This window comes from Macrobrachium rosenbergii, chromosome 49 (genome assembly GCF_040412425.1).
Source record: "Macrobrachium rosenbergii isolate ZJJX-2024 chromosome 49, ASM4041242v1, whole genome shotgun sequence".
In the NCBI taxonomy this organism is placed as follows: domain Eukaryota; kingdom Metazoa; phylum Arthropoda; class Malacostraca; order Decapoda; family Palaemonidae; genus Macrobrachium; species Macrobrachium rosenbergii.
In genome coordinates this window covers 8,549,969-8,562,360 of record NC_089789.1, presented here as the reverse complement: position 1 = coordinate 8,562,360, position 12,392 = coordinate 8,549,969, and the positions used below count along the sequence as shown (strand labels likewise).

Genomic DNA, 12,392 nt, shown 5'->3' with positions numbered 1-12,392 from the left:
TATATATATATATATATATACATACACACACACACACAATTCACCACAGCAGTCATTACCAGTTGATAAAAGTTGAGTCACTTTAACACCACTAACATAAAACTACGCAAATTCCTCGTAATCACTAATACGATTTTTTTTAAAGTTACCTTAGCGGATACTGTCAACACAATAATAAACACAGATCACACTACCGTAGACAAAACTCTATTCTTGCACTATGTCAACGGTGACGAAACTGTCAACGTACAATGAAACAAGACGACGGCACTTTCAAAGTGTGACTGGGTCCTGGGCAAGCGGCGGGGCCGCAGAAGATAAACGTGTACACCTACGTCTGGCAGCGGTACTCTTTCCTGTCCCTCCCTAGTTCCCTCCAAGTCGACTGTGTCACTGTGCAGAATGCCTGTTTCTGTTTGTTACAACACTTTATCTTCGCGTTCATTTTACTTCTATAGTATAATACCTACGAGCAATATCTAAGAACGATAAAATACTTGGTGACACTGCAGTGTTTCGTTTTAGGAATTAGTGTATGTTTAAGGCTATTGCATCACATTAAGCAACCTCAGGCAGTAAGTTGTTCCATCTCTTTTGACAGAAACCGTAAAGTCCCGAATAATGTTTATATTGCTAGTCTATAGAAATGGACACTAATACCTTATATATTTCTGTGAAACACGTGCTCATTATATACATATATATAATGGAGTAATGTCCTCTTTTATTTTCTATATAATATATTAATATTATATATATATATATATATATATATATATATATATATATATATATATATATATATATATATATATATATAAGAGAGAGAGAGAGAGAGAGAGATGCAGCAGCTTGCACTATCCTGAATGCTTATGGTCTTTATATGGTGCACCGTACTGTTCTCTTGTTATTTTACTTTTCTTTCGCTTAGATTTTAAAGCATCAAGGGCATTAAAAGTCTTTAAAAAATCTCAATCGATTACAGTGTAAGCTGCTGTGAGTACACCTATTCCAGTATCATATTTTCATCTATATGCCACCTAGGGTGGCCATTTCCAAATTCCTAAAAAGGACAATTTTTTTTTGCCAACACCAATTTTTAACCTAAATTAAACATGATTATATGCAGCATGAAGCGTCCCCAAGGTGAGCGGGCATATGCTGGTAGAGGTGACTTATACGGTGCCGCAAACGTCATAGTGTAAACTGGCCTTTATACAAGTACACTGTGGCTCCATGCTTAGTATTCCTAATTGTGCCAATAGCCACTATATAAAATTATTGGCCTAATGAAAAAAAAATCAATGGTTATTTTGACCATCAGTTATCACTGTTTTAGTATATGTATTTGTATTTATTTATATTTTCAGTATTAATATATATTTTTTAGACAGACCCAAAAAGCAGGACAAATTAGCGTCCTTATTAAGGTGAAGCAGGACAGAGGACAGAATGCTCAAAAACAGGACTGTCCTTCCTAAAGTAGGATGTCTGGCCACCCTAAAATTGCCACCATAAATCATACCTTCATCAGGTTTGAAGAACACGTACATAACATAGTCTAAACGCTACTCTGTATAAAAAAGGGATGTACTGTATATATTAATTAATGGAACTATGACGCAACAGGTGGCCCAAAACAGTACAGATGTGGAAACACGGGTACGTTTAAGAACCCAAATTTATGCCTGTCTATTCCAAACAGTCATGGTACGGAAAGGGAGGTAGCCGGAAGGGCTAAATGGAAACCGATAAATAAACCAGGATGATGATGATGATGATGGAGGAAGAGAGAAATGACATATATATTAACTATAGATCAATAACCTTGCAAAGACGACTACAGCAAGGCGTTATAAAGCTATTGTTTAATGACGACATAAAGAAGAAGAAGAAAAGGTCAAACCATCTTTTGAATAGAGTTGTCATAAAGGAACTTATAATTCAGAACTGAATGACATAGACATGTCTCCCGAGGATTTTGCCAAAGCATATACTAGGTTATCCGGTCGCGCCTGTGGAGAATTTTCCTACAAACCGTTGATGTTACGAGAAGCTGCGCAAAAGCAATTCTCGTCCACCCCTCCAACCCAAACAACGGAGCGTTTCAAAGGAATGGTACCGACTTTGCTTGCGACGCTGATGATCGTACGCCACCTTAAATATCATAAAAGTCAGTATTGTAGTATACCCCATACACACAAAATTTATATACACTATACAAATTTATATACACTAGCAATATAATATTCACTATTCGAGAATTTCCGGGTTCTGGTAAAAGAGATGGAACACAAAATAATGTTACTGCTTCAAGTTACTGAACGTGATGCAATAGCCTTCACACGCACTAATATCTGAAGCGAAACGCTGCAATGTCACACTGCATTTTATCGCTCTTAGATATTGTAGTGCGTTCTATTTCTCGTTAAAATTGCAAGTAACACTGTATACTAAGATAAGTGTTGTAACAAGTTATTCCCGCGCAATGAAACAGCAGTTTTGGAGGCAACGGAGGGAGGGGCAGGAAAGAATACCGCTGCCAGATGTACGTGGGGATATAAGCAGTTTATCGTCATACGACTGCCCAGTCAAAGTTTTGAAAGTGTTTCGGTCTCTCCTTGTTCCACGTCGACACTTTTTGCATAGTTGACAGTTTGGTCTTCGGCAGTGTGACTAGAGTTAGTCATCGTGTTGACACCATCTACCAATGTAAGTATTGTCAGCTAATATCCTAATGTCTGTGAGAAATGTTAACACAACAAATAACTAGTGTTACGAACTTGAAAATCCAGTGTAATGGTGGAAATCCTTCTTTTGAATTAATGACAATACCCTTCATAATTGGTGGAGTGGAAAAACGAATTGGTTTTCATCTTATCAAGGCATTAAATTAACCGCTCGAAATTGAGATTGTCTATGATCGAGTGTGTACGTGAGGTCTTCTCAGGCCACCATAGTGCGCAGGTAGCCGAATGGTGGGAGTTGTGGTGGGTCAGAGCGGTGACGTCACTCAGACCATGCCGTGCCCTAAGCTGTGGAACTTCCATAAGAAAATAAAGGAACTATTCTTTCTGCTTTGTTTTTTTTCATCTTTTTAGAGATTTATATTTTATTCTTTTAGGAAAATAAAAGTAAGATTACAAATACATAACTTTATTACATTAAAACAACCAAACACATATTTGATGATGTAAATAACTGAAATTTGTTGAGCATTAGACAGTTTAAATTTATAAAATAAATAATGATGTATACAAAGTATATGCTTCAATTATGTTCTATATCACGCTGCGAGCTTTTTCATTTTATTTTGCGCTTTTCTTGATGAACTAATACTTTTGTTCAAAACACTTCTAAAGAATGTACGACATCTAACAAAAAATTTAATAACTTCGTATGGTAATGTTATGTTATTGCTTTAAAACACTCGCTAATTAAATCAGTCAGTTTATCTGTCGCGCCTTTTCCTGTTTTAAATATTTTTTCCCCGCGATAACAGAGAAACATTTTTTCTATTGTTTTTAAATGCACCAAAATTCCTCGCTTGGTTGCAACAGCGTTCCATCTCTTGCACTTACGGCACCAATCCACGAGCCATCTCCTTCGTCGCTGCAGTTCCAAGGAATTCATATTCAGGAAACTTACGAGCTATATAACCACCAACGTATTGTAAGCCTCCATCTTCCATCGCATTTCCTAATTCTTCTTTTTCAATTTCCAATTCTACATTGTCATCATTTTGCAAATCATTACCAAATTCCACTGGCAAACAAAACAACATAGCCGACAGGCTTATCACAGGATTAGCCCTTTTTGGATAGAAGTTTCTTCATCTACATAGGATGTCCTTTCTTCAACAGGAAAGCTGGAAAATGAGGTTGATGTCATCATATCACGATTGCAACTTTCAACGTTGCAGTTTGATCCTAACAGTTTGCTCTCTTTGCCTAGAATGTGGGCTCTGATTCGGTGCTTAAATGCAACGGGTGATGGGTGTTGATGACATGCAGCCATCTGCCTTATGCAGCCAAAAACTGTTCAAGACCATCTTGATTTAGCCTATAAGTCAGAATATATGATATTTGAAATTTATCTTTGACCATTCTCAGCAGCTTCATTAATGAATTGCATGATTAAATTAAGCCTTTTTGGAAAGGGTAGAGCCTATTGCTTTTAATCACTTTCATTTCTTTAGACACCCGAATCATATCATGCAACGTTTTATTTTGTAAGTCCAGATTCATCCCATGGGCATTTCTTGATGGTTTCCTATCACGGGGCACTCGAGAGTTAAATAAATCGAACCAGGTATCTACAAGGCAAATAAACTGACTTGTGGTTTCTCAATCCTTATCTTCAAGCAAACCTTTGTTACCGAAGTACTGAAGACATTTGTATGTTGTTTCGGACAGTAATTGCACCGCTAGTTTAACATTCATGCGTTGCATGCCCATTACATTGATGTGCTTTTCAGAGAGCTTATGTGCTGTCCGTAGATCACTTTTGCTTTTCATAATTAACTCCCTAACTGAACCACAATGAGCAAACCTATCTCCCGACAACACAAATCCATGATCAAGGAAATTATTCCTAATGATTTTTATTAGGTGCGGTGCATCGGCAAACACATGTACTTCTCTGTTATCATCTACTGGGTTAACAAATGCAGAATTATCTATATCAATGCCTAAGGAATCCCATAAACTAACATTTGTTGTTCCTAAGTCACTAACCATGGCTACTACAGGAAACCCGCGTTCTCAACCTGAATAATCGATTTAAAAGGAGATCTTTTTCATGTTAGTGCCAAAATTATAATAAATAATTTGTTTCCAGGAAGTCGTAAGTCCTCTGATCATCGCGCACTGTACTTTGGTATGTTTGGGTGGAATGGTCAAGGCCGCACCTATAGGTCCGGCCTACGTCACGGTCTGTACCTGCGCAGAACAGTCATATTTTGGGTCGGGGTTGAGAAGACCTCTTTAATCTATAGACCTTGGTGTGCGTACTCAGTGCGTTAATTTCAACTTAAGGGGCGTAGTTGAGGAAGCTCAAATCGCACTGTTCAAGACGTGTGCGATGACTTGACTCCGGGATGTCTTGTTTTTTGGGTTTTCATTGGGTAAAATAACCGAGATCTGGTTTTTTCCCAATTTCCATAAATATATATATATATATATATATATATATATATATATATATATATATATATATATATATATATATATATGTATATATGTATATATATGTATATATGACCCAACACCCAGCTAAGCATAAGAGAAATTTTGAGTCTGCCAAGGCTAGTGTAGCCATCACTATTTCTTAAAGAAGAAAGGAGAACCAGAAAGCGCAAAAATTACCAAGGCTAGTCCAAGATCTAAAGACTACACTCCTGGGCTAGTCGAGGGGCCAGTCACCAAAATTGAGATTTACCGTACACGGTGAGCTCCTTAGGAGTTTATGCCTTTTTATGATAGATACGTGTGTCCCACACCATAATCGGGACGGCTCTTGAAAATCTGACCTTTCGAACAACTCGATATTGCCATAAATAGAGCCATATATAAATCTATCTCGGCAGCACTGGGTATTCTGATTATCTGCTGTGCCTTATGCTTGTTTGTTCAAGTAGCCACTTAACAATTTGGTAAGACAACCATGAGGCAATGTGCTTTGTGACAGTATATAGGAAAATAAAATACATTTACATTTACACTATTTTTATCATATGCAAAACAACTCTTCCTCCCAATATACCGAAAAAGTTACATGTTATTCCTCAAAGATTTAGCTGTAATTCACAAAGTATTATAGGTAATTTACCTATAATACTTTGTGAAACAGAAAATTTTTCAAAAATTGCACAAGGATTATATACATATAAAGAAGTATTATTTCATATAAATAATAACTGTATTATTTGGTCAAAACTGAATGCTACCTCAAAATCCGTAATTTCCATCTTCAGTAAACAAATTCAAGTAACACACCAATTATCGGTCAAGTTAACTATGATATGATGTATAATGTTACACATTTGTATCGTGGCACATAAAAACAAGAAACAAAAAATAAGATGCACACAAGTATATACAGGGTATATATATATATATATATATATATATATATATGTATATATATATATATATATATATATATATATATATATATATATATATATATATATATATATATATATATATATATATATAACTGAATCACGAAAATATGGAACGTGATGAATATATGAATAAAGATAAAATCCACGAAGGAAACGGAAACACTGGAGTGCTGCAAGTAAAGGACTAGCGTCGAAAGGGCTCGCAGCACTCCAGTGTTTCCGTTTCCTTCGTGGATTTTATCTTTTTATATATATATATATGAATGTCTTTTCCTGTAATACTACAGTATAATATGAATATAAGAAGGCCCATAAAACACTATTTAAACGTTGAAACCATATATTTTGGGCACTTGCTTCTGTGCCCCTGTTCACTGGTAGAATATGGACAGATGAAATTTTTACAAGGGTATATATACAAAACATAAAGGTGTGGCATTAAGTCTCCGATGGTATGGAGTGACCGTTTCCTAAGAAGGAGGAGAATGACCAATTCCCTAGTGGTTTTTGGCCTCATTAGCTCCCGTTTGGCGACGGATCTGGAGGTCGCCTTTCTTGGGCCATCTTCTTCAGTAGCGGTCTTAGGATTAGAGCGTCGATGTCGTCCGATTTCCAATGTCCTCCTGACAGGTTCATATTGTTGGTTTGATTGATGATAGCAGATTCCTTGAAAAATTAAAGAACAAGAAACAAATAAACAAACAAAACGAGATCTGTGCGTGTCACTCGTACACAGTTGGCGGGAAATTTTAGTTATGGGAGAAAACGGTATTATTTAAAGGCATACTATACTATTTATAATGCTTTGTGTAGCTACATGAATATTTTTGAGGGACAAAGTTTTATGCAAATATCAAACTTTACCGATAGTTAGAATAAGTATGTGCTTTTTATACAATTTCCAGGACATTTAGCAAATTTGGGTAAATTTTCCTTATCTCAGCTATATTTTATGAATTGCAGCTTAATTATTTAACCAAGATGTAGGAATTTTTCGGTAAATTTTCTTAGTCATCATGTTTCATTTAAAAAATGGTCCAAAGACCTATAGGTGTAATTTTTTGGTATATCATTTCCATCTTTATTGTGTCAAGGTCATTTTACCAGAATATTACGTGAATATATAAACAAACAATCATATGGCATAACATTTAATGAAAGTGACCAACGCTAATAAGATAGATAAAGTGGCCAACGCGAATAAGATAGATTAATCTAGAGAGCTATTTATGGCAATATTTAGATGTTCGAAAAGCCAGATTTTTAAGAGCCGTCCCGATTATGGTGTGCTATATATTAATCTATCTTATAAATACATCAAAACGTAAGGGGCTCACCGTGTAGGGTAAATCCCTTATTTTAACAGATAGAGGCATTTGGCTCCCAGACTATTTCATACATCATCCAAGACGATATTGCGTACTATGAAAAGTTAGAACTTATGAAATATGTCAAAAGCAGAAATTTTCTCTAATTATTGCTGAACGTACGAATATTTCTGTGACGCAAGTTTTGCAATAGTAATCCGTTACTTTGACAAAGTTAAACTTGACGTTGCTGATTCCCTGCTTGACAGTGTTGTGGTCGGAAGTGGGATAGGAGAAGGCCTTTTTAATGCTGTTGAAGCTCTCTTCAAGGAAAGAAATATCCCTTTGTCAAATGTCATAGGATTTGGTAACGATAACTGTAGCCTATTACTGTGATGTGTAAGAAAAGCTGGTTTCAGAAGTTGCTAAAAGATTCCGTGCCGTCAGTTTTCATTCCTGGATGCGTATGCCAGTCATTTTTAGAATCACTTTTGAAAGACCTGACATATTTTTCCCGCAGAAGCAAAAGGCAGAATGATTTTGCCATTATCCAAGATGTTGTAGAAACTGCTCATCATAGAATTCCCAAACTGGCACAGACTAGATGGTTATCCAGAGAAAAGGTAATATGTAGCATTCTAGAAGAATGGGAAGCTCTTCTGCTCTACTTGCAGTCAGAAATGAAAACAGATGGGGTAGGTGGCGCCCAGCCAATAGACGAGCACTTAACCAACCGTGGAAAAAAACACATGCAAAGTCTTTTACAATGTGTATTGCAAAAGATAAATATTCTAAATCTTGAATTTCAATCAGAGGCTTTCAGACTACTTAACCTATATTCTGCAGTGTCTTTACAACATAAAACTATTTAAGTTTATTCATCAAAGAAGAGCTTCTTATGCAAAACAAACTTTCAGAGCATGATCCCAGCAACAAAATGTTACACAAGGACATCGAAAATATGCACTTAGGAGGGAGAACAGTGGCCCTGCAACATAAGGAACCTCTTTCCAGTGATTGTATTTGCAGATTTAAGAAGGATTGCTTGAAATTCTTGATAGAACTGTGTTTGCAAATAAAAAAAGAGATTTTCTTTTGATGATGACGGCATAGTTGCTAAGCTTAAAAATCTCGACCCAAAGGTGACAAGCGATCCCAAATCTCCAATGTCAATTGCAAATCTGTCGATTCATTTTAGTATTGTAATTTCTGAAGATCAGCTAAATGATCTTGATGATGAATGGAGGAGCTGTAGATTATCGACGGATTTGCTCACCTTTCCTGAAAATATGAAGATACCAGAGTACTGGAATAACTTGAGTACAGTAAAGAATGCTCTTGGCCAACATAATATGAATTGCTATCACGCTTCATGACGGACCTAACAGTTCTGCCCCATTCCTCGGCTGCAATCGAGAGAATTTTTTCACAAATGAATTGTGTTAAAACAAAAACAAATAAATTGAAACTTGAAACTACAAGAGACAGAATTCTTGCGAGACGAAGAATCACTAAGCACAACAAGGCCTGCGTGACATGGGAACCAAAACAAGAATTAATACATGATCTTTAGGAAGGAACAACAGACCGTAGATATTTTGAAAGTTGAAAAGTGCGAAGACCAGTAACGAAATTGCCACTCTTTATGTTTATGAAGATTCTGAGGATGAGATATAGATCTAAAGCATCGTTGCCAAAATGCCGAATTTTTAGGATTTATGCCGAGAAAAAACTCTACGGGTTGTAAATGCATTTTTCCTGCCGACCAGGAGTCGAGAACGCTGCTTTCCTGCCGAGAAAAAATCGGCATGCCTCACAGACGCGATGGCTTTCCCTCCATGCAGCTGTATCTCGAGTACTTGAGCAATGGCGACCATGAACCTTATATTTTTCTGGCAAGCACTTGGAAGATAGATTAACTACATCTAAAAAGATCCATCTATCCGTATTTATTTTCAATTTCTTGATTTTATTCTTCCTTACTTCAATAAATTTAATACTTTGTTTTTATTCTTCCTTACTTCAATAAATTTAATACTTTGTTCCAAAGGAGGGAACCTACATTACACATCTTACATAAGAAGTGTAAGATTTTATACTTTGATATCCTGAGAATGTATTACTCGTCTAGCAAAGTAACTGATTCACAATTATGTCAGATCATCTCAAGTGATGACCGTCACTTTATACTTCTCAATGAAGTATACATGGACACAATAGTTCTCGGTATATTGCAAGAGCCAGAAATTGCTTCAAATGAAGCACTGATCGCCGATGTCACAAAAAGATGTCGACAATTTATGATTACAGCGTGTGTTCAAATGAAAGAAAGGTTACCTCTAGGTTAAAAATTGCTACAATTATGCAGTAATTTAAGTGTAGAGGTTTGCACCAGAAATGATGTGCTTCAAATTATGCCATCATTGTCAGATTTAGCTGCAGAAGTACCACGAATATATTCAGGGGATCGACAGCAATTGGATGAAAGTGTAAGGTGTCAAAGAAACGAGCAGGTAAAAGTTACTGCTACTTTATTACAGATCCAGGCAGCTTATATTGCGGCCGACTGACGCCGGGCCGTGAGAGACAATGGAATTGACTGTGACCTGAGGTCGAAACAATAAACAATAATATGCAGTGAACGAGTACAAATTACAATACAAAACATACAGAGCTACAATATAGATACAGTCTTGATGCCTGTGAATGAAGAAACATGTGATACACAATGTGTGACATTCGTATAAATACCATAAAGTAAAAATGATTAAAATGCGTGACCTGGCACGCTTGACACTGGACAACCGGAATTCAAGGTTTTGCTCTCCTTTGCTTGGAGCATTTTATCGTTACTTACCTCAAACGCTGATGCAGAAAGAATATTTTCCAAGGTAAATTTGATCAAAACAAAAATTAGAAGCAAAATTTCGACATCCATCCTAAGAGCTTTAGCTTTAGTCTCAGAGACTGTGAAGACCAAAGGATGCTGCGTAACCTTTGAGGTCTGTGCAGAAATCGAGAGAAAATATTTGATGACGGCGAGGAGGAGAATTTATAGAACTAGTGTGCGCATCATATAAATTTATATGTGTATATAATTGTAAGAAATAAATATGACCAGCTTAGGGAGGAAGGCCCAGTGCTCCAACATCCTCAGCAAAAGTGGCAAAATATGGAAAATGCAATAAGAGAAGGTAATGAAATAATACCAACAACAGAAAGGAGAGCTTGGAGAGAATGGATGACAGAAGATATCTTGATAATGATGGATGAAAGAAGGCAACAGAAGGGTAAAATTGAAGATAAATATAGAGCTCTGGATAGAACTGTTAAGAGGGAATGCACCAGGGCAAAGGAGAAATGGATGGATGAGATTTGTGAGGAGGTAGAAGATTTGGATAAAAGGGATGAACGGAGAAAGTATGATAAGGTGAAAGAAATTACTTTTAAAAAGAAGAGAAGTATCAGCACTGGTATCAAAAAAGCGGGTGGAACCATAGTATTGGAGTCAAAAGAAATATTGGAAAGATGGACGGAATATATTGGAGAATTGTTTGATGATGATAGAATAGAACATCTAGACCTGAATGACAACGGAGAGGGACCAAGTATAATCAGATCAGAGATAGAGGCATCTTTAAAACAAAAGAAAAGCGATAAAGCAACAGGTGATGATGGAATAGCAGCAGAGATGTTGGTAGCCCTGGGGGAATACATCATTGATATATTAATGGAAATAGTGGAAGGAATATATGAAGATGGAGTGCCTGCAACACAGATGTACAAATCAACATTTATCACAATGCCAAAAATACCAGGAACACTTGAGTGCATGAGTCAGATCACAAAAATAATATTAAGGATTGTTTTGAATAGAATAAGAAATAAGATACTCCCAGAGATTGGCAATGAACAGTGTGGTTTTATGAGAGATAAAGGGACAAGAAATGCAATTTTTATTTTGAGAATGTTGATGGAGAGAGCAGGAGAAGTGAAAAAAAGATCTATATGTTTGTTTTGTTGACTATGAAAAGGCTTTTGATCGGGTTAGACATGTAGACCTTATAAGGATATTGGAACATAAATATCGATGGGAAAGATCTAAGATTGATAAAGAATTTATATTGGAATCAAGAGGCATCAGTGAAAGTAGAAAATGACGAATCAGAGACTCGGCACATCAAGAGAGGTGTAAGACAGGGTTGTGTGTTATCACCTGATCTCTTCAATTTATATAGTGACATGATAATGAGAGATCTCAGAGATATGGAAGGAATTAAGGTTGGAGGAGTCAGTATTAATAATATCAGATATGCTGATGATACAGCACTTGTTGCAGACTCTCATGATAAACTTCAAGCTTTAGTCAGTACTTTACACCAGTCAAGCAGAGACAGAGGTCTGTCAATAAATATTAAGAAAACAGAAGTTATGGTTATCCCCAAAGATGAAATCCCCCCAAGAACAGATATAAGAATTAATGCTGAAACAGTTAAACAAACCGATAGTTTTAATTATTTAGGATGCACTGTCACAAGTGATGGAAAATGCGAAAAAGAGATCAGGAAGAGAATATCCATGGCAAAAGATGCATTTGGTAAGATAAAGAAATTAGTCACCAACTTAAAAATATCGATGAATCTAAGGAGGAGATTTGTGAAATGTTTTGTTTGGTCTGTATTGTTGTATGGCTGTGAAACTTGGACCTTGAGGAAGGCAGACGAGGAGAGGTTACAGGCTGCAGAAATGTGGTTTTGGAGAAGGATGCTGAAAATGTCATGGACAGAAAGGAAAACTAATGAGCAGGTATTAGAGAGAGTAGGCTTTGAGAGAGAACTTTTGGCTTCAGTGAGAGGTAGACAAATGCGGTTTGTGGGTCACATAGTGAGGATTATGGACACTAAAGATTATTTTTCTATTATTGGATATAACCTAATATGTCTAGGATTATGGGCACT

At 36.3% G+C, this 12,392-nt stretch overlaps 2 protein-coding genes across 50 annotated transcripts in view; one reads left to right on the top strand and one right to left on the bottom strand.

The window, feature by feature from the left end:
- The window catches only part of LOC136832065 (von Willebrand factor A domain-containing protein 5A-like), a 61,403-nt gene extending 60,889 nt beyond the window's left edge, over window positions 1-514 (bottom strand). For 5 of the 35 annotated variants that reach the window (XM_067092634.1, XM_067092644.1, XM_067092638.1 and 2 more), the window contains exon 1: window positions 195-333. Coding sequence is in view for 12 of the 35 variants with exons in the window: in XM_067092629.1 (XP_066948730.1) it covers window positions 336-445 (110 nt within the window). In the remaining 23 variants the exon portion in view is untranslated. Of the gene's footprint in view, window positions 1-149 lie in introns of all 35 variants that reach the window. The other 30 variants (XM_067092625.1, XM_067092624.1, XM_067092633.1 and 27 more) reach the window with 16 other exon arrangements.
- A 1,786-nt stretch (window positions 515-2,300) lies between these two features.
- The window catches only part of LOC136832066 (von Willebrand factor A domain-containing protein 5A-like), a 200,228-nt gene continuing 190,136 nt past the window's right edge, over window positions 2,301-12,392 (top strand). For 8 of the 15 annotated variants that reach the window (XM_067092669.1, XM_067092668.1, XM_067092664.1 and 5 more), the window contains exon 1: window positions 2,350-2,712. The gene's annotated coding sequence lies outside the window, so the exon portion shown is untranslated. Of the gene's footprint in view, window positions 2,713-12,392 lie in introns of all 15 variants that reach the window. The other 7 variants (XM_067092658.1, XM_067092657.1, XM_067092661.1 and 4 more) reach the window with 6 other exon arrangements.